The sequence below is a fragment of the Pongo pygmaeus genome, chromosome 3, assembly GCF_028885625.2.
Source record: "Pongo pygmaeus isolate AG05252 chromosome 3, NHGRI_mPonPyg2-v2.0_pri, whole genome shotgun sequence".
In the NCBI taxonomy this organism is placed as follows: Eukaryota; Metazoa; Chordata; class Mammalia; order Primates; family Hominidae; genus Pongo; species Pongo pygmaeus.
In genome coordinates, this window is record NC_072376.2 from 7,295,719 (window position 1) to 7,318,616 (window position 22,898).

General features: G+C 44.9%; 1 protein-coding gene across 8 annotated transcripts in view; it reads left to right on the forward strand.

The window, feature by feature from the left end:
* Positions 1–22,898, forward strand: part of EVC2 (EvC ciliary complex subunit 2) — a 155,338-nt gene that overhangs the window by 126,678 nt on the left and 5,762 nt on the right. For 7 of the 8 annotated variants that reach the window (XM_063663512.1, XM_054484771.2, XM_063663515.1 and 4 more), the window contains 4 exons: positions 4,967–5,194; positions 13,834–14,048; positions 15,511–15,598; positions 21,666–21,862. In XM_063663512.1, the coding sequence (XP_063519582.1) occupies positions 4,967–5,194; positions 13,834–14,048; positions 15,511–15,598; positions 21,666–21,862 (728 nt within the window). Of the gene's footprint in view, positions 1–4,966; positions 5,195–13,833; positions 14,049–15,510; positions 15,599–21,665; positions 21,863–22,898 lie in introns of those variants that run through there. The other variant, XM_063663519.1, reaches the window with a different exon arrangement.

Below are 22,898 nucleotides of genomic sequence, written 5' to 3' on the forward strand. Positions count from 1 at the left end.
CAGAATAAAAAGTATCAGAATTACCCCTCACCTAAAACAAAACAAACAAAATCTATGGAACAGTGATTCTCAGGACACTGGACAGCAGTCAAAACTGATCCCTAAGAAATAAGAAATAAAGGAGTTCAGCCCTGTCATTGTCCCAGCTTACTGCCCTAAAAGGGTTTCCAGGCTGAGGCACAGCAAGAAAGAACCCAGCAGGTCTACTAGGGTAGACCCCTTGAGTAAAAGAGACAAAGCTAAGAATTTGGGGAAGCCAAGTTGGCTAGATTTCGCAGGACAGAATCCCAGAAAAGAAAGAGCTGCATAGAGAAAACTCCAGAGGTGTCCACTGGGTCCCCTTGAGTATTCTGCTGAGACCTGCTCAGCACTTCCATGGAAGAAAATTGCTCAGAGCTAGGGGAAAGACCACCCAAAATACTTAGAGAGAAGCGTACACAGTGTTCACACCAAGCTGGGGATAGTGACAGTTCCTTCCAGCCAAACTAGAAAGCCTCAATTCAGAGGACATCAGATATAGTACTCAAAAAGGTCTTGCCTCGGCAGTGGAAATAATGAGCCCTATGCTGGTCCCACATAAAAGAGCTTAAAAACATAACCCAAAAGGTCAGCCTGTTTCCAAGTAGCTTAACTGCATCTCACAACAAAGCTGAAGAATAATTATAGAAACACAAAAATATCCAGGATCCAACAAGGTAGAATTTACAATGTCTTTAGTTCAGTTAAAAAGTACCAGGCATGAAACAAACAGGAAAATATAACTCCTCATGAGGAGAAAAATCAATCAATTGAAACCAGTCCAGAACTGACACAGATGTTAGAATTGACAGAGAATGGCATTAACCCATTTATGCCTAGTGTTCCATTATTGGAATGCTAAGCTTGTGGGAGTTATTTATATTGTACTGCTCAAGGGCATCACCAAGTTCTGATTTTTCACACACAAAAAATGGCAACCTCCAGCATAAATGGGGTAAAAGAGTCATTATAATTGTGTTTAATATGTTCAAAAATGGTTAAGTATAGATATGGAAGATGTAAAAAGATATATCTATATGTCTATATTTACATCTATACCACACGTATTTTTGTTCCCTAGAAGTTTGATTTGAATATACACACACACACACATATACATGTGTGTGAGAATTAACAGCAGATTAGACATTGCAGAAAAAAATTAGCTTGAAGATATAGCAATAGAAACTATCTAAAATGAAAATAGAGAAAAGTGAACAGAGTACCAGTGAGCCATGAGACAACTTCAAGTGGCCTAATGTGTGGATAACTGGAAATCCTGGAGAAGAGGAGAAAGAAAAAGAAGGATGAAAACATATCGGAAGAATTAACAGCTAAAATTTTGCCTAATTTGATGAAAACTGTGTACTCACAGATTTAAGAAGCTCAGTGAATCCCAAGCATAAGAAACTTGAGGAAAATTTTTCCAAGGTACATCATAATCAAATTGCTCCAAACCGTTGATAAAGAGAAAATCTTAAAAGCAACTAAAGGAAGAAGATACATTATGTACACTACAAAGCAAAGAGCAGGTTGACAGCTGATTTCTCATTTGAAATAATGCAAGTGAGAAGACCATGGAGCAATGTCCTCAAAACAGTGAGGAAAACCTGCCACCTAAAATTCTTTACTCAGAAAATATATCTTTCAAGAATGAAGATGAAACAAATTTTTTTACACTTACAGTGCTGAAAGTTTTCCTTACTAAGAGATTAATACTGCAAGAAATGTTATAGGAAATCAGGCAGAAGGATTTTCATAACAGATAGAAATCTAGAACTAAGGGAGGAGACCACCCCTCATATTGTCTAATATGCCTAATTTCTACCTCCAAAGAAAGAAGAAGTAAAAAATAAAAGGCAGAAATGAAATCCACAAGCAGACAGCCCAGCGCCACACCCTGGGCCTAGTAGTTAAAGATTGACCCCTGACCTAATTGGTTATTTGCATAAAAAAGGCACTGTGAAGATCCCTGTCCTGTTCGGTTCCTTTCTAATTACCAGCGTATGCAGCCCCCAGTCACGTACCCCCTGCTTGCTCAATGAATCACAACCCTCTCGTGCAGACCCCGTTAGAGTTGTGCGCCCTTAAAAGGGATGGGAATTGCTCGCTCAGGGAGCTTGGCTCTTGAGACAGGCATCTTGTCTATGCTCCTGGCCGAATATACCCCTTCCTTCTTTAACTCGGTGTCTGAGGGGTTTTGTCTGCAGCTCTTCCTGCTACAGAACCACACAAAAAAATGAGCAATGGGAATGGTAACTACATAGGTACTTATGTTAGATTCTCTTTGAATTTTAAAAACCTTCCAAAAATTGACTGATTGTACATCCAATGGAATATTATGCAGCCATAAAAAGGAAATGAAGTTTTCATACAAGTAGATGAACTTCGAAAACATTATGCAAAGTAAAAGAAGCCAGACACAAAAGGTTGTTATTCTGTAGTTCCATTTATATAACATATCCCGAATAAGGAAAATCATAGAAACAGAAGATTGGTAGTTGCCAAGGACTTGGGGGTGGGAGGACTGGGGAGTAATTGCTTAAAAGGTGTGGCATTTGCTTTTGCTTTAGGGATGGTGAAAATGTTCTCAGACTAAATAGAGGTGGGGGCTACTCAATCCTAAATGTCACTTAATTGTTGACTTTAAAGTAATAAATTTTATGTTATGTGCATTTCACTTCTATACAAGAAAATTTTAAAGATTAACTTGTTTCAATGAAAATAGTAACAGAGCAGTGTGACGTTTATAACGTGTATACAATTAAATGTGTGACAGAAATAGCACCAAGACCAGGAAGAAAGAAATGGAAGTAAATTAGCATAAGGTTGATAAGCCAAAAGTATCTGAGAAAGGTCTCAACCAATTTAGAAAGTTTATTTTGCCAAGGGTAAGGACACATCCATGACACGGTCTCAGGAGGTCTTGATGACATGTGCCCAAGGTGGTTGGGGCACAGCTTGGTTTTATACATTTTAGGGAGGCATGAGACATCAATCAATACGTGTAAGATGTACATTGGTTTCGTCCAGAAAGGTGGGACAACTTGAAGCGGGGGCTTCCAGATCATAGTTAGATTAAAAGATTTTCTGATTGGCAATTGGTTGGAAGAGTTATTGTCAATAGAAAGGAACATCTAGGTTACACTAAGGGGGTTGTGGAGACCAAGGTTTTATCATGCAGATGAAGCCTCCAGGTAGCAGGCTTCAGAGAGAATAGATTGTAAATGTTTCTTATGAGACTTAAGGAGTCTGATCTGTCTGAAATTCCAAAAGGGAGGAGGGTATAAGGAGGCATGTTCAGCTCCCCCTTCCCATCATGGCCTGAACTGGTTTTTCAGGTTGACTTTGGAATCCCCTAGCTGAGAGGAGTGGTCCATTCAGATGGTTGAGGTGGGGCTTAGAATTTTATTTTTGGTTCTTGTACGCCATGTGAAGTGATATAATATCAATTGAAGGTACCCTGGGATAAGTCAAAGATGTGCACTATAAACCCTAAAGCAGCCACTAAAATAACAAAACAGAGCTATAGCTAATAAAGCAACAAAGGGAGGGAAGGGGGAAGCATAAGAGATCCTCAACCCGGAAGAAGATGGTAAAAGGTAAATCTCAAAATAATTATCTTCAGTCAAAACAGCTAGACAGGTCGGGCATGGTGGTTCACGCCTGTAATCCCAGCACTTTGGGAGGCTGAGGTGGGTAGATCACTTGAGGCCAGGAGTTCGAGACCAGCCTGGGCAACATGGTGAAACCCCATCTCTACTAAAATTACAAAAATTAGCTGGGCATGGTGGTGCATGCCTGTAATCCCAGCTATTCAGAAGGCTAAGGCAGGAAAATCACTTGAACCAAGGAGGTGGAGGTTGCAGTGAGCCAAGATTGCACCACTGCACTACAGCTTGGGTGACAGAGTGAGACGGTGTCTAAAAAAATACAAAAAAAAAAAACAGCTAGATAAAAAAATATGTACTATATGATTCCACTTATAAAAAAACAAACTCTACAAAATGCAGACTTGTCAATTGTGACTGAAAGCACATCAGTGGTTGCTGAGTGGGGGCAGGGGCTGGGATTACCAAGAACATGGATGTGTTCACTACGCTGGTTGTGGTGATGGTTTCATAGGGGTAGAAATATGTCAAAATTTATCACATTGTGTACTGTAAATATGTGCAGGTTATGGTAAAGAAGTTATACCTCAAGCTGTTTTGATAAAAAACAAACTAAACTCTGTGTGTTGGATGGTATTATTTTCTCCACTTTATAGATGAAGAAGCATAGGTATGCAGAGCTTAATGACTTGCCTGAGGTCAAGTAAACCCTGGGCACCTGGTTTGAAGCCTACATGGAACAAAACAAACATAGAGAAATGAGACCGCTTCAGTGGGAACTATAACCCGAAGGACAAATAGTAGAATTTCAGGAAGGGAGGATGGGAAGACATTTCAGTCATTGCAAAGAGCACGAACCACAGACACAAAGTGCATGGTGTGTAGAGCACAGCGCGCAGTTGGGAAGGGGAGTCCCAGTTGTGCATGTGTGAGTGGGGTAGGGGCAGAAGAACAGACCAGACCTGTCCAGGGGGACCTTGGCTGGGATTGGGGTGGGGAGCTCCTTGGATCCCATGCTAAGGAGTTGAACTTCCATCCTCTAGGACATGGAGAGACTTAGAAGTGTTTTCAGAAGGAAAGCAATGGGCTCAGGTGACTCTTGAGGATGATACATATGGAATGAAGGATGGCTGGGCTCCCTAAGCCCCCTAGCATCTTCATAAGCAGGGACAGCCTTGTCTGATATTGCTCCCTGCAGGTTCCCAGTGCGTCTCCGTTGTAAACCTTTGGTGGTCCTCAGAATCCCAGGTCTGTGAACTCCGAAAGGCTGTTTGTTCTCCTCCACCCTCCTGTACTCACTGCTCTCTGGGTTTGGGTCCATCCCTGTCCCCTCCCAGGTTCGAGGTGAATTGCTGCGGGAGAGAGTGCAGCGCCTGGAGGCACAGGAGGGAGGCTTTGCACAGTCGCTTGTTGCTCTGCAGTTCCAGAAGGCGTCCCGGGTGACCGAGACCCTGTCGGCCTACACCGCCCTCCTCAGCATCCAGGACTTGCTCCTGGAAGAGCTGAGTGCGTCTGAGATGCTGACCAAGTCAGCCTGCACACAGATCCTGGAGTCGCACAGCCGGGTGAGTGCAGGCGCTGGGAAGGAGAGGGGGACAGCTGGTTCTTTCTGGTACCTACCTCTGCATCTTCCTCTGTGGAACAGGCTGCAACCCCCAACCTGTCTGTGCTGTGGGGTTGTGGTGAGGATTAAATGAAGTGACTTATTGGAGAGTACTTTGCACTCTCTCAACCAAAGATGGCTCTATTTCATTACTCTGAGAAGCAACCCTTTTGGATTTTAGCATCTCTGAAACTTGGCAGGTGCCATGGTTTCGTTGGCAGTATTGTTTCTTTTATTGTGCTAGGGAGGACAACAGTGTATCTTCCAATTAGCAGCATCCTAAATGCAACAATGTATTGGGTTATTTATTATTTTAAAAATTCTAATTATTAGCATTATCGCAACATGCTACATTCTTTCCAAAATGTGAGAGGTATATCTGCAAAACAAAAGCTATGGTAATAACTGTTTTGGTGACTAATTTTAGGTCTTTTATGTGTAGATTTTAAATTTCATTTATTATCTATTATTATCATAGTTACTTACAATAAGGAAAAAACCCCTCACATTTATTGAAACCCTAGTATGGAGAGGGAAGCGCTACTAAGTTGTGAATAGACATGCTCTCACTTCAGTGTTAATAATTCTTTACTTAGTTATACTTATTAAGGCAGGAGAATCGCTTGAACCCAGGAGATAGAGGCTGCAGGGAGCTGAGATCATGCCACTACACTCCAGCCTGGGTGAGACAGAGCGAGACTCCGTCTCAAAAAAAAGAAGTGTGTTTCTTCTGAAATACAGCATAAACAAAATAAAAAACAAAACTACCGTAGAATTGATAAAGTGAAGGGATTTTTTTTTGAAAAAAGTCTAATAAAATATACAAACCCTTGGCAAGAGCAACCATTAAAAAATATAAAACACAATAATATTAAGAGTATAAAAAGCAACATGACTATAGATGCAGTAGAGTTTTTTAAAATAAGAGAATGTTATGAACAACTTTATACAGATGAATTCAAAAACTGAGATGAATTCAAAAACTAGAAAAATGCAAATCACCAAAATTGGCTCAAGTAGAAAAAAAAGTCTGATAACCCTGTTGCCATGAAAGAAATTTATTCAGTACTTTAAAATCTTCCAAACCCACACAAAAGACACCCAACTCCAGTAGTTTTGTAGATGAGCATTGCCAAAGTTTAAGGTATTTTGCCAGTCTCATATATGAATTATTCCTTGTATTAGGAAAAATAGGGAATATTCCTCAACTCATTTTATCATGCTAGATAACTTTAACACCAAAACCAGACATGAACAGTACCAGAAAGAACAATTATACTTCAATCTTGCATGTGAACATAGATGTACCATTTGAAAACAAAATAGCAGAATACAGCCATCTATAAAAAATTAATACATTATGGACAGGTTGGGTTTATTCTAGAAATATAAGGTTGGTTTAACATTAAAACATCCATTTACAAAATTCACCTGATTAACAAATTAAAGGGGAGTGACTCATGTGATCATTTTAGTATATAAAGAATATGTCTTTATATTAGTCTGTTCTTGCATTGCTATAAGAAATACGCTGAGACTGGGTAATTTATAAAGGAAAGAGGTTTAATTGGCTCATGGTTCCACGGGCTATACAGGAAGCATGATGCATCTGCCCAGCTTCTGGGGAGGACTCAGGAAACTTACAATCATGGTAGAAGGTGAAGGGAAAGCAGGCATGTCTTACATAGCCAGAGCAGGAGGAAGAGAAGTAGGGGGAGGTGCCACACACTTTTAAACAACCAGATCTCATAATGACTCCATCACGAGAACAGCACTGAAGGGTTCATGCTAAACAATTCATGAAGGACCCCCATGATCCAGTCACCTCCCACCAGGATCCACCTGCAACATTGGGGATTACAATTCAACATGAGATGTAGCCCCACCAAAATACCATGTTCTTCTCACATTTCAAAATATAATCATGCCTTCCCAACAGTCCCCCAGAGTCTTAACTCATTCTAGCATTAACTCGAAAGTCCAAAGTCTCATCTGAGACAATGTAAGTCCATTCCACTTATGAGCCTATAAATTAAAAAACAAGTTAGTTACTTCCAATGATGCAGTGGAGCCACAGGCTCCATATTCCTGTTCCAAAAGGGAGAAATTGGCCAAAAGAAAGGGGCTACAGGCCCCAGGCAAGTCTGAAATGCAGGATGGTAGTCATCAAATCTTAAAGCTCCAGAATAATCTCCTTTGACTCCATGTCTCATGTTCAGAGCATGCTGGTCCAAGGGATGGGCTCCCAAAGCCTTGGGCAGCTCAGCCCCTGTGACTTTGCAGGATTCAGCCCCAGCAGCTGCTCTCAAGGGCTGGTGTTGAGTGCCTGCAGTATTTCTAGGCACAGGACACAAGCTGTCAGTGGATCTACCATTCCAGAATCTAGAGAATAGCAGCCCCCTTATCACAGCTCCACTAGGCAGTATCCCAATGGGTACTCTGTGTGGGGGCTCCAATCCCACATTTCCCCTCCACACTGCCCTAGTAGAGGTTCTCCATGAGGGCTCTGCCCCAGCAGAAGGCTTCTGCCTGGACATTTTGGCTTTTCCATATATCCTCTGAAATCTAGGCAGAGGCTCCCAAGACCCAACTCTTTCATTCTGGGCACCTGCAGGCTTAACACCACATGGAAGCTGCCAAGGCTTACAGTTTGCATCTTCTGAGCAGTGGTCCAAGCTGCACCTGGGGTCCTTTGAGCTGAAGCTGGATGCAGGAAGCAGGGTTCCAAGGCTGCACAGGGCAGCAGGGCACTGGGCCTGGTCCAGGAAACCATTCTTCTCTCCTAGGCCTCTGGGGCTGTGATTAAAGGGCTGCTGTGAAGGTCTCTGAAATGCCTTTGAGGTCTTTTTCCCATTCTCTTGGCTATGGTGGGCTGCAAATTTTCCACACTTTTACACTCTGCTTCTCTTTTAAATATAAGGTCCAGTTTCAGGTCATTTCTTTGCTCACACATATGAGCATAGGTTGTTAGAAGCAGCCAGGTCACATCTTGAATGCTTTGCTGCTTAGATATTTCTTCTACCAGATACCCTAAATAATCACTCTCAAATTCAAAATTCCACAGGTCTCTAGAGTAGGGGCACAATGCCACCAGTCTCTTTGCTTAAGCATGGCAAAAGTGACCTTTACTCCAGTTCTCAATGAGTTCCTCATCTCCATCTGAGACCTCCTCAGCCTCGAATTCATTGTCCATATCACAATCAGCATTTTGGTCACAACAATGTAACACATCTCTAGGAGGTTCCAAACTTTCCCTCATCTTTCAGCCTTCTTTTGAGCCCTCCACACTCTTCCAACCTCCTTTGGTTACCCAATTCCAAAGCTGCTTTCACATTTTCAACTATTGTTATAGCAATGCCCACTCCTGAGTACCAATTTTCTGTATTAGTGTGTTCTCACATTGCTATAAAGAAATACCTGAGACTGGGTAATTTGTAAAGAAAGGAGGTATATCTAGCATTATATACCTAATGCTAAATGGCAAGTTAATGGGTGCAGCACACCAGCATGGCACATGTATACATATGTAACTAACCTGCACATTGTGCACATGTACCCTAAAACTTAAAGTATTATAATAATAATAAAAAAAAAGAAAGTAAGAATGATACAAAACAAGTAGAACTAAGGAATAATAGTAAAAGTTACAGCATTCTGAGCCTTCTAGAAAGAGGTTGAAATGATTCAGCATGCACATGAATGTTTGTAATGATGATTCCATTTCATAAAATAATACTTCAATTACATGTAATACGATGCAATTACTAAAAAATAGAAAATTTGTAAAGTAACTCACAGAAGCTTCTATCTAAAATTGTTAAATTAAAATTTAAAAGCCATTTTTGGTTTGTAGGGAGTTGTATTTGAGTTATCTGGAGAAAAATAAACTTATGAAGGATAGCAAAAAAAAAAAAAGAAAGGAGGTTTAATTGGCTCTTGATACTGCAGGCTGTACAGGAAGCATGATGCATCTGCTCAGCTTCTGTGGAAACCTCAGGAAGCTTACAATTATGGCAGAAGGCAGAGGGAAAGGAGGCACATCTTACATGGCTGGAGCAAAAGGAAGAGAGAGTGGAGGAGGTGCTACACAGTTTTAAACAACCAGATCTCACTATAACTCACTATCACCAGAACAGCACCAAAGGGATGGTGCTAAACCATTCATGAAGGATCCACCCCCATGATCCAATCACCTTCCAGCAGGCCTCACCTCCAACACTGGGGATTACAATTCAACATGAGATTTAAGCAGGGACACAAATCCAAACCATATCAGTCTTTAATTGAATTTAACACCCATTCAAGATAAAACTCCATAGCAAATTAATAATAGGAGGAAACCTCCACAGAGTGCTTAGCCAAAGCCCACAGCAAGTATTACACTCGAGGTGATTAGCATGGAGGCGGATCACTGCCCTGAATTCCAGATGGAGGAAATAGAGCCTGCAGAGGGAAGAGCAGGTCCAAGGTCATTTAGTGAGTTAGGGGCAGAGTGAGACACCAGGAACATTTAGCCTCCAGTGCATGATTCATCTGCTTATCCTAAGTGCCCAAGAAACACCCTCAGTACAGCCCTAAAACACATAGTTGTGCTTTTTACTTGAGACCACACTGATTTCTATTAGTATAATAATTGGAGAGTACAACATTTACATTTTCAATTTTATCCTAAAACTCTTTTGAGTAACTCCTACCTCCAGTTTGTTTAGAACAGAGAGTTAATGTGTCCTGAGTTGGGAACAGCTGATAAATCAGATGATGCCATATTATTAAATGAGTGGTAAGGCAATGCATATGATACACTCTTACTTGAGTTTGCATTTGAAATGAAGACAAGCCTGTTGTTTTGTTCCAGATATTAGACTTGCATTCTGCAATTTGCTCATTCTGTGTAAACCACTTTCCTATTGGGAATGGGCTTTTAGGCTGTTAAACATTCAGGAGAATTAAAAAAGCATGAAATAGAATGCTTTGGAAGAAATTACTCCTAAGAAAACTGTATCAAGTGCGCCTCATCTGATGAAAGATTTAGACTCACTTTGCAAAACTGGAACATATGCAAGGCTCAGTTGGATCAGAAGGCCAAGTGACAATGATAGGCAAATTTAAATGGGATGGACTTACTCCTAACAGATAATGTGACCCCAAACAAATGGTACCCACTGTATTTGCATTTCAGTTTAAATTGCTGTGTGTTTACTTTCCCGAGCCTCACTTGGCATCTTCTTCTTCTTCTTTGTTTATTGTTTTGAGACAGAGTCACTGTCACCCAGGCTGGTGTGCAGTGGGGTGATCTTAGCTCACTGCAACCTCCACCTCCTGGGTTCAATTGATTGTCCTCCCCCAGCCTCCCGAGTAGCTGGGACTATAGGCATGCATCATCATGCCCAGCTAATTTTGTATTTTTAGTAGAGACAAAGCTTCACCATGTTGGCTAGGCTGGTCTCGAACTCCTGACCTCAAGTGATCCTCCCACCTTGGCCTCCCAAAGTGCTGGGGTTACAGGCGTGAGCCACCACGCCCAGCCTCGGCATCTTCTGATCTTCCCTCTGCCTTTCTCCCCACGGACCACTGGCCACCATCTGTTGATTCTGCCTGGGCTTTCTGCTTTCCACCTTTGGCTGCCCAGCTTCACTAGACTGATATATCTAGACCAGAACAACAGAAATAACCTTGATATTAACCAGCATCAGTGGAGCTCTCATTATGTCCAAAGCAGTGGGCTAAGTGTTTAAACCTCATGTCAATCCCATGACGTTTTCATACCCATTCTACAGATGAAAGAGCTGAGGCTTAGGAAGGTTAAGTCATTTCACCAAGGTCCCACAGCTGAAAAGCAGACTTTAAACCTGCCTCCAAAGCCCATGCTCCTGTCCTAACCTCAATTTCTGCCTACCTCCCTTTCTCCCTACTCTAGTTACCCGCCTGCACGGTGGCCAAGGGGATATTTCTGAAAAACAAAAGTGATGATTCACAGCCCCATCCCCAGCTCTACATTTAAAAATCCCACCTTTCACCACTCCCTCTCTCAGATCCTGCATTTTAGCCCCTGGACCTTCTTGCTGCCCCCGAGCATTGGAGACACATTCAGGCATGTGTCCCTTTGAAGGACCTCTGCCTAGAATGCTTCTGCTCTACCTCCTTGCAAACTCCTATTCATATTCTAAGACAAACCCAAATGTTATTTCCTCTGTGAAGCCATCCATGATTCCCTCTGGCAGAGCTGGTCTCTTCCAGCTCCCGTAACCCTCCATCCCGAAGCAGATGATGGCATTTCCCATCTCTGCAACTGTTGACATGAGTCTCTCTCTCACTAGACAGTGAGTTTTCATGTCTCATTCACCCCTGAATCCCCCAGTCTATTATCTGTCTCTCCCCATTTCTGTGTGTGTCTTTCTTCCCCTCCTTCCCTTTTCCCTCCCTCCATCCACACATCATCAACATCTATATATCCATTCATTCAGCAGATACCTGTGGAGTGATTACTAGGGGCATTAGAGCTGAATGATGGGACCCAGAGTCAGAGACACCTGAAATCACCCCTGACTCTGCCTCTTGCCCAGCTCTGTGATTTCAGGAGATTCCGTTATACTGTCTTGTCTCAGTTACCTTATATATAAAATTAGATGATGAAAAATTCCTGTCTTATGTTATTTTGTAAACAAACTAATTCATGTAACTTTTATAATATGCTGATACAATCTGGCACCATATTGGCATTCAGTAAATGCCAGCTGCTGTCATCCCCATCATCATCGTTATTATTGTTGCTGTTTCTTCTTCCATGAGCCATGCACTGTGCTGACTGCTGGGGAGAAAGGAGAACACGTCAGCGATGCTCCTGAGTCCCTGACCTCAGCATTTAAAATCTGGCGAGGAAATCAGCTATTAGGGAAGACAATTCCAGAACCAAGTTTTGGATTCCAGTTGTGCCAGGTGGCAGGCAGGTGTAAGGGTGCAGGGGTTTGGGGACACCATCAGCAGATTATAAACCGTGGGACACGTTTCCACCTTATATTCCATTCCTAACCAGGGCTCTCCTGGTGCTTGAAAAGCTCTGTGTGTTCCACTGTTCCTCTGGTGACACAGACAGGCTCAGGTGTGACCCTCCCTTCTCAAGGTGGGCTGGGGCTGGCATCTGGGTAGAAGTGGGGTCTCTGTCTCCTGCTCCTGGCCATGCTGACAGTGTGACGGCATACACTGCTGGAACTCCACTGGGCTGTGTTTCCTTGTGGGATGCTGCAGCGAGAGGGATGGTCATAGTTCCACATCTCAGCATGCTAGGAGCCCTGCTCAGGAGTTCTCGAAGGCCCAGCACCCAAATGCTTGGGTGGGATAGAAGGTTCTCCATGCGATGGCCTCCATGCTACAGAGAGATGCAGTCTATCTCTGGCTGATTTTCTTCTGTCATGGTTCTTGAATAGTGTTCCAGAGTCTTTAGGGGGCTTTGAGACCCTTTTGAGTGTTTGATGCAAGCTTTGGCCTCTCTGCAGAAAGTAAGACCATTTTGTATCTATTTAGGAGAATCAAGGACCACCCTCCCATGGTGAAGTCCAACCAAGGCCTCTTAGGATTTAACACCCTGTCCACCCTCCAGTCCTAATTATAGTACTGACCAATCTGGTAAATACTGGGTTAAATGTGCCTGCATTCTCCAAGGCCTGGGGCCCTCCTGCCTCCCCCCACCACCCACCTAAGCAGGCTGTAGACAGTTTCTTGTGTGAGATTATCTAATCCTGGTGGCCTAAGAATGCAGATTACTTCCGTTTGGCCTAGGAGAGACAATGTAGCCTAGTGGTTAAGACTGCAATTTCAGAGCCAGCTAGCCTGGTTTGAAATTCAGGATCTGCCACTCAATAGTTACATCATCTGACAAATTAATTTAACTCTGTGTGCCTCAGTTTCTTTACCTATAAAGCAAGAGAACTAAGAGTATGTATTCTGAAGGGTTGTTGTAAGCGTTCAGTGAGATTCACGTATGAAAAGTACACAGAGCAGTGCCTGGCACCCTGACGGTACTGGTGGTGTTAGCCATAGTTGCTGTGTTCCAGCCTGGCTTTCGTCCATGCTGAGTGCATGCAGATACCCCACCATATGCAGTGACAGGTGCCAGCCACCAGACACTTTGCAGGCAAGGAGAAGGAGACACAGCCCTGCCCCCAAAGAGCTCACACTCCAGCAGAAAGGCACAGGACAGTGATTTCAGGTGACAGGAAACGGAGTGCATGCAAGGAGTAGTGAGTGGGCACATGAGGAGAGGGCATCTGCGTCTCCCAAGGAACTCAGGGATCCTTTCGCTGAGGAGCCCTTCACCAAGGAGTTTCCTCTTAAGCCGAGGGGTGAAAGAAGACTGGGGATTGGTCAGGCAGACAGAGAAAGGCAGTGCAGGTGGAGGGAATGGCCTATGTGGAGGCATGGAGGTGACACAGGGGTGAGAGATTGTGGTGCACTCACATTGCACCATGTGGCACAGCTGAATGGGGAACCAGGCAAGACAGGGTCACGCCAGGCTTGTAGCAAGACACCCAGGAGGTCAGATTTTGTCCTCCACCCCACCCACCTTGTGCAGTGGGGCTCACCCTCTGCCCCCTCCTTGTGTAGGAGCTCCAGGAACTGGAGAGGAAGCTGGAGGACCAGCTGGTGCAGCAGGAGGCGGCCCAGCAGCAGCAGGCCCTGGCGAGCTGGCAGCAGTGGGTGGCCGATGAGCCCGGGATTCTGAACGAACCTGGGGAGGTGGATTCTGAAAGGCAGGTCTCTACTGTCCTGCAGCAAGCCCTGAGCAAGAGCCAGACATTACTGGAGCAACATCAGCAGAGGTATGCTGTGTGTCCCCTAGCACTCAAAGATATTAGTCCCCAGCAGGCCTGGAGAACCTGGCATCTCCAACTCAGCCCAACTGTACCCACCTGGGCTCACCCTCTTGCCTAAGGTGTCATCCCATTGCTCCAACACGAGCTGCTGGCTTTGTAGCATACTCTTTCTTCCCTGATGCCCTTCTTTTTTAAATTTAATATCATTGAAGTTTTACCAAATGTAATATTTTTAAACTTTTTACTTTGAAATATAGACTCACAAGAAGTTGCAAAGATAGTAGAGAGAGTGCCATGTACCCTTCCCCCAGCTTTCCTTCTTGGTAACATCTGACGTAATCATGGTACGTGAATTGACATTGTCAGAAGACAGTGAACTAGACTACAGGCCTTATTGCAATTTCACCATAAGCATAGTATTTTATATCCTGCTTTTGTAAAATTATAAAAGACAGTCCCCCAGTCTTTTTGTTGTTGTTGTTCTTTCCGTTGTTTTTCAATTCACTTTAGGCACTTAGCCTTGGCTGTGGCATTAAGAATCCTTGGAAAAACACAATTTTTAACAGCTTCATACTTCTCCACTGTGAATAAAAAATGGACATGGAAAGGATTGGAGGCAAAGTCTATACACAGTGTGGTTAATTTTTGCAAACACACGCACACACTAATTGGAAGGAAATAGACCAAATTTCAGTGGATGTGATTTCTGGGCAGTGAGATTACAGATGATTTTCATTCATCCTATCACGCTCTTCTGTGTAAATGCATCAAAGTGCACTTCTGTCCCATTGAAATAATTGTGAGGGGGCCCCATCTGCATGGTTGGAGGGAAATGCTCAAGGCATTGGCTTGATTTAGCCTGGGATTTTAGGGCATATAGTATTCATATGCTCCTGGAGGAGATGACTTGTGATCAAACTTTTGATTTGAGTTGCGCTTGCAGAAGATTTGGGGTGTATTAGCCAGGAAGAGCATGAGGCAGATCCACAAAGCCGACTTGAATTAGCTACGGCATGTGTTAAGCAGACTCCCTTGTGTGGGCGTCAGGAAGCCTCATGTGAAAAGGTGTCATCCTTTGGTTCTGGGTCTGCATCAATCCAAGGGCACATGGTGGGTGTAGACCCCAGATCTTGGTCTTCTTCGTCATCACCATGAGGACTGATGCAGAGTTTTCAAAGCAGCATCACAGAGATCACCCTGTAAAGCCATAGGAAAGTCTCCTTATAGCTCCCATGAAACTTTTCACTTCGAGGAGCCTCCTTCTTAGGGAACCCTCCTTGACATGTTATTTGCAAAGTAGCCTAGGCAAGAAAAGGAGTGCAGTCTTTCTGGCCATCTCTTTCTATGGACATATTTTTAAAATCTTGTGGCTTAGATGTGTGCTTCTTTGTTATTTAAATAACTAGATGATCTCATAGTATCACTTTATAACAAAACCGAGCTTACGTATATTTTATTTTCACTCCAGTTTGAGAGAAGAACAACAGAACAGTGTCGTGCTAGAAGACTTGTTGGAAAACATGGAGGCAGACACCTTCGCAACCCTGTGCAGCCAGGTGAGAAGGTACTGGCCGGGTCTGAGGCCGCCCCTTGCCAGCACGTCACTTCATCTTTTTCTCAGAATCCACATTTCCTCACCTCCAGGATGGTGATGAAAAGCCAGCCTTGGAACCTGCGGAGCAGATGTGTGCGAAGCTCTAGCATGGGCCCAGCACACAGAGGACGCTCAATCAGTGCTAATGGCAGCAACTGCAACTGTAATCACGTGTGCTCCAGTCGATGTCTTTTCTGTGATTTGGCAGGCACCCAAATATTCTCCTTCTTCTCGATCTTTAACTAAGTTTAATATATAAAAAGTAGGTTCTACCGGGAAGAAAGTGGGTAAGAGAAAACTGGGCCAGAGCCATCAATCAGTGATACTGCACCCCACAGCAGTGGGTGGAGATCAGCCAACCTTTCTCATCCTTGGCCAGAGTTGCAGACTCACCTCCCTTCCTGATACAGAGCCCTGAGGCTGTGCACGAAGCCTTATGCAGTCATGTACCTGACTGTCTGCTACCGATCGGGCTTTATACGCATCCTGCGATGGGCTTCCTGTGTTTCTGGTGTCTGTAAGTAGCAGGAAATATAACTTCAGACAGTGGTGAATGCAAGCCACATGACTCCAGAGAGGTGCTTGCTGATGGAGTGACATCAGGGTCATGTTCTGTGACCCTGATGAGAAGGACTGTTTCCACAGTTCCTTCTCACAGTTCTAGCTGCCATAACTTTCAGAGCAAGGAGGGAAGAGTTCAAAGAACTGCCACCATGCCTGTTCTTTCTCATCAAGGAAGCAAATGACCCCAAGTCCCTGCAGCAGATTCCCCTCGCAACCTGAGAGCTGGCCCGTGGACCCTGCTAGCTGCAGGGGAGGTGCGAGTCACTTTACCCCCCAGCCTCTAAGAAGGGAGTCAGCAGGGAGGAGGGGTTAGGGCGCTTTTAGGTGTCCAGCCGGCTGCATCCACAGGCACACCCAGCTTCCCGAATGGATTCGTTTCCCATCACTGCTGTCACAAATGACCACAAACAGCAACTTATCACAGCTACAAACTTACCTTAAAGTTCTGTAGGTCAGAAATCCAACATGGGTTTCTCCAGGCTAAAATCAAGGTGTTGGCAGATTTGCCTGCCTTTCAGAAGCTTTAGGGGGAGAATCTGTTTCCTGCTCATTTAAGTAATTGGCAGGGTTCGGCCCATTGTGGTTGTAGGACTGAGGTCCTTGTTTCTTTGCTGGCTGCCAGCCAGGGGATCTTCCTGGCTTCCAGTGACACCTACATTCCTTGGCTGATGGCCTCCTTTCTTCATCTTCAAAGCCAGCAAAATTGCATCTCTCTGGCCCTTCTTGCATCCTTGTCACATCTCTCTCTGACCTAACACAGCAGGAAAGATCTCTACTTTTAAGGACCCACGTGGTGATTATGTTGGAACCACCTGGATAATCTAAGATAACCACTTTCCTACCCTATCTCAAGGCCCCTGACCTTACTCCCACTTGCAAAGTACCCTTCGCCTTGTAAGGTGACATCTTCGCAAGTCCCAGGATGGGACCCTGGACATTTTGGGGAGGGGTCATTATTCTGTTGACTGTACCAAACAAGGTGCCAGTACACTGGAGTGACAGTGTCCAAACAGGGCAGGGGAGGAGCTGGTGCTTCCTGAACACCTGCCATGCCTGTTATTCATTTAATCCTTGCAGAAAGATGGGAAACAGGCCGTATTATCCTGTTTTATGAATAAAGGGACTGAGGCACAGAGAGGTGGTGAGGGCATGAGGGCCCACCACTGCTCGTGGGGGGCTTGGGATTCAGCCCAGCTTGGTGCTGCACAGACTGTGCTCTTCCTGACCAGCTCTAAAGGGTCTGAAGCAGATGACCACCCCGGCCTGTGTCTCTGCGTAACTGAGCCATCTCCCACTCTCAACTTTGATTCCCCCGCCTTTTTCTTTGTTACTTTGAGACTTCACAGAAAGCCAGTGTCACCAGCAGAATTTCACCCAGGTTCATTTCTAGATTGTGGGCCCTTTTAAATTGTGAACTCTGTATGCATCTCAGTCTGTTTCTGCTACTACACAAAATTCCTAGACTGGATAATTTATAAAGAATAGAAATCTTTATCAATTTTCTCATAATTCTGGAGGCTGGGAAGTCCGAGATCAAGGTACCTGCAGATGCAGTGTCTGGTGAGAACTGCTCTCTGCTTCCAAGATGGTGCCTTGTTGCTGCATCCTCTGGAGGACAGGAAAGTCGTGTCCTTATGTGGCAGAGGGGATGGGAAGGCAAAAAGGGCTAAGCTAGTTCCCTGGAGCCCTTTTATAAGACACTAATCCCATTCTTGAAGGTAGAGCCCTCATGACCTCATCACCTTCAGAAGGCCCCCCTTCCTAACAGTGGCATTTGTGGTTAAGTTTCAACATGAGTTTTGGAAGAGACACAAATGTTCAAACAATAGCACTCTGCTGAAGAATTGGCTCTATGCAGAAAAAATACTGCCAGACCGGAAGCTCTGGGCAGCAGGGGCCAGGTAGGCTTGTTGTTTTTCTCTGTCCCCAACTTGGTGCTTTGTATAGTCTGCCCAATAATATCTACTCAGCTGAATTTCTTTCTTCCCAGTTCCTGTGTATTAATAAGAGTCCCCCAGAGAAACAGAACTGATAGGATGCGTCTCTGTAGAGAAAGAGATTTATTGAAGGAATTGGCTCCCGTGATTGTGGAGGCTGGTGAGTCCAAATTCTGCAGGGTTGGCCTGCAGGCTGGAGACTCAGGAAGGAGTTGCAATTTGAATTCCAAGGCCATCTGCTGAAATGATTATCTTCTGCTCAGCCTTCTTGTTCTCTCCAGGCCTTCAGCTAATGGCTGAGGCCAGCCACATTATGGCAGGCCATCGACTTCCCTCAGAGTCTACCAATTTACATGTTAATCTCATCCCAAAACACCCCCACAGAAACAACAAGAGGAATGCTTAACTGAACATCTGGGCACAGTGGCCCAGCCAAATGGACACATAAAATGAACCACCACATCCAGTCTGGAGGAAGCCCCATATTTTGCCATTTTCTTTTTGTACCAGAGAAAAGAATCATCAGGGAAGCTCAGTCCTCCATTTCTCTCTTTGTCCTTCCTCCTCTTGCTGCTCCTTCATCCTGTGGAGAGGAGCGGGGAGGAAGTGGGGAGAGAGGCTGTCCACTGGCCACTCTGGGCCTCTCTGTCACTCTCCTCTGCCTAGGGAGCTGTGTCCCTGTGTTGCTTTATGGACCATTTCTTTAATTTTTTTTAATATTTTAATTGGAGACAGGTGGTTTTTGGTTACATGGTTAAGTTCTTCATTGGTGATTTCTGAGATTTTGGTGCACCCACCACCTGAGCAGTGTACATTGTACCAATGTATAGTCTTTTTTTTTTTTTTTTTTTGTGATGGAGTCTCGCTCTGTCACCCAGGCTGGAGTGCAGTGGCGCGATCTCAGCTCACTGCAACCTCCATCTCTCTGGTTCAAGCGATTCCCCTGCCTCAGCCTCCCGAGTAGCTGGGATTACAGATACATGCTACCACGCCTGGCTAATTTTTTTGTATTTTTAGTAGAGACAGGGTTTCACCACCTTGGCCAGACTGGTCTCAAACTCCTGACCTCAGGCAGTCCACCCACCTCAGCTTCCCAAAGTGCTGGGATTACAGGTGTGAGCCATTGCACCCAGCCCAATGTGTAGTCTTTTATCCTTCATCCCCCCTCATTCTTCCTCCTGAGTCCCCAAAGTCCATTATATCATTCTTAGGCCTTTGCATCCTCATAGCTTAGCTCCTGCTCATAAGTGAGAACATACAATATATGGTTTTCCATTCCTGAGTTACTTCACTTAGAATAATGGCCTCTAGCTCCATCCAAGTTGCTGCAAAGGCCATTATTTCATTCCATGTTATGGCTGAGTAGTATTCCATGGTGTATATATAACACGTTTTCTTTATCCACTTGTTGGCTGATGGGCACTTAGGTTGGTTCCATATTTTTGCAGTTGTGAATCGTGCTGCTATAAACATGCATGTCCGTGTGTCTTTTTCATATAATAACTTCTTTTCCTTGGATATATACCCAGCAGTGGGATTGCTGGATTGAATGGTAGTTCTCCTTTTAGTTCTTTAAGGAACCTCCATACCGTTTTCCATAGTAGTTGAACTAGTTTACATTCCCGCCAGCAGTGTGAAAGTGTTCCCTTTTTCACCCTTTGTGGTCTGTTTCTGTCTGTAGATGGTGGCATCAGATTCAAAGCTCTTGACCCATGTGAATGCTTTTTGTGTCACCAATTTTAGTAAGACTTGACCTGGTGAATTGACTTGTCTGGAGGATTACTGATCAGGGACCACTGGAGCTGGAAGGGCTGTGACAATGAGCTGGCCTGTCCCCATTGACTGGTGGGATCCCAGCTATAAAGGTTTAGACCCTGCCTCAGGAAGAAGTGAATCTGCAGGGTGTTTATGAAGTCACTGTTTATCCATCTTGTATCCAACAAATGTCTGTTGGTAACTCTCTCTGTTCCAGGAACGGGGTTAAGTGCTGGGGACAGAGAAGCATGTGTCACTGACTTCATCCTAAGAGCCTAGTTCCAGAGGCACACTAGAAATGGGACAGTTACAGCAGAGTTGGTTAAAATCAATGCGAGATCAGAGGAGGGACACCTGACCCAGAAGATGGGGTCAGGGAAGACTCATGTAGAGTCCAAAAGAATGCGCTGGAGAGAGACAGAGAGTAGCTTGGGAGAAATATACTCTAGGCTGAAGGACGCTCATGGGTAAGGGCTCAGCGGCCTGGGCGAGCAGGACGGTCAGGGAAGAACGAGTATCTCAGTGTGACAGTGGAGGGAGGCCATGGATGGGGAGCATCAGGACATGGAAGGAGCTTTGGTATTTGGAGCAGCACCTTTCCTCGTGCCTTCACTGAAAGCACTTACCGAGGTCATAGTGACCCCGTTTCCAAGGGGTCGAGTCCCTGTCTTTGTTTCTCCTGACCTCTCTGTGGTCTCTGAACCCCCAGCACACCCTTCTGAGCACCTTCTCTCCTTGGTTCCGGCACCTGGACTCGTTCCCTCCCACCCCTGGCTGCCCCTGCGCAAGCCCCTTGCTGGACACTGCTCCTTCTCATGGCCTTTGGGCACCCGATAGCTCTGTGCTTGGGCCTGTTTTCCTCTCCAGCTATCCAAAGTGCTGGGATTACAGATGTGAGCCCCCATGCCTGGCCAAAACTTTTAATTTTGAAATTGTTTTAGATTCACAAGAAGTTACAAAGCTGGTGTAGAGTTTCAGAGAGTTTCACTCAATTTTCCCCAATGGTGCCTGTCAGACAGCATCAGAACCAGGAAGTTGACATTGATATAAAATGTACGTATAGTTCTCTGTCATTTTATCCTATGTACATTCATGTAACCAGCAGCACCACCATCAAGACACAGAGCTGTCAACCACCACAAAGGCCACCCTGGGCTGCCCCTTTAAGGCCACACCCACCTCCCCTGCCCCACCCCTGGCATCCACTGCCGCTCTCCAGCTCCAAGTCTCATCATGCCCAGGTGGTTACATGCATGGAATCACGCAGCACGTGACCTTTGGAGACTGGCTGTTTCCACTCGGCATGATGCCCCTGGGATCCTTCCAGTTCTTTCTTCTGACTGCAGAGTGGTATCCTGTGGCATGGGTATAGCACAGTGTCTTTAATCGCCCACTGGTTTAGGGACGCTTCTGTTGTTTCCAGAGCCTGCACTGCTCGCCTGGTGCTTAATGGCTTCACAGAATGTGAGGAGGAGGAGAAAGGACATTCATTTTGAATCGCCCTGCTGCAGGGCTTTTGCTGTGGGGATTTGGGTACTGCCCCAGTGACTTGAGAGCAGTTGGACAGGATGGACGGAGGCTTTAGAAGCGTTCTGGGGAGCCAAGATTGCTGACCAAATGGGTTTTTTTGGCAGCTCTGAAAGTTCGGGAACATGTTTTCCAGACTAAGCTACTAAAATATTTATCATTCTAGGACAGAATGTGATAAATTAAAAATGATGGTTCAAGTTGAGAGGCAGTGAGGGTCTGAGCTCCCTCCATTGTTTCCTGTAGGAGCTGAGACTGGCATCATACCTGGCGAGGATGGCCGTGGTGCCCGGGGCCACGCTTCGCCGGCTCCTGAGTGTGGTACTGCCCACAGCCTCACAGCCTCAGCTGCTGGCCCTGCTGGATTTGGCCACCGAGAGACATGTGGACCATGCAGCTGAGAGCGATGGTGGAGCGGAGCAGGCTGACGTGGGCAGGCGGAGGTGAGTGCCATGGGGGGGCTGCCTCCTGGGGTATGTCCTTGTCCAGAAGGGTCCCCATGAGTCCTCAAGGTCATGGGAGACCCATGTATTTTGTCCATACTTTCTAATTTTGTCACCAATTTATTTTTTAAATAGAATCTTGAGAAAATAAGTTTACCCAGAGCCATAAATATTTCATGCACGCCCATTAAAGAAAATGTAAAAAAAATGCATAAAAAGAGGAAGAGGAAGAAATATCCATGGTTTGACCACCTGGAAAAATGACTGCTAGCATCCCGTTACATTTCTTCCTCCAGAATGTGTTTCTCTGCTGGGTTTTATGAGTGTGTGTCTGCAAGTGTGGGAGCATGTGTTTGTATGCTGGTACGTAAATGTGTGAGTGTGTTGTGCATGTAAATATGTGTATTCGTGTGTCGTGTATGGAGTGAGCACGCTGTGGATACAGCCTTGCTACATTCTGCATTTCAGAATCTTATAGCAGAAGCGATTTTGCTCCTTACCTTTTAACGCTCATGCAAACATCCCCCTATATAATTCTTATCCCATTACTTAGATTATATTTTCTGCTAGTGTTATTAATTTAAATTTTATTCTTTCAATGTTATTGACATGTGGCATAGGTGGATATTATTATTACTGGCTCCTCATGCTAAGGGGTGTAGCATAGAGCATGTAACTGTCATCCTGTCACTTGACATTCAGTTTGGGCCCATTTTTTCCTTAATTATGGGTAACTCTGCATAGACAGTCTCCTTTAGGATGGGGCCCCAGGTGTGAATTTGGTCAGTAAAGGCTCTTTATGGGGAAAGGCAGGAAGGGGTGTGGAGTAAGGTGGGTTTGGGGGGCAGCCAGCAGTGCCCCTTGAGGATGGAGTAGGTGGGGAATGAGGCTGCAAGGAAAGCCGTGGCCAGGATGAAAACATTGAGCACGAGGCTGCAGAGCTCACAGCCTCAGCAAGGATGCAGAGGAGGCCAGGAGGGCATCCGGGAGCCCGAGAGCCTGCTGAACCGTTGTGACTGTGTAGATAGCATTTGTC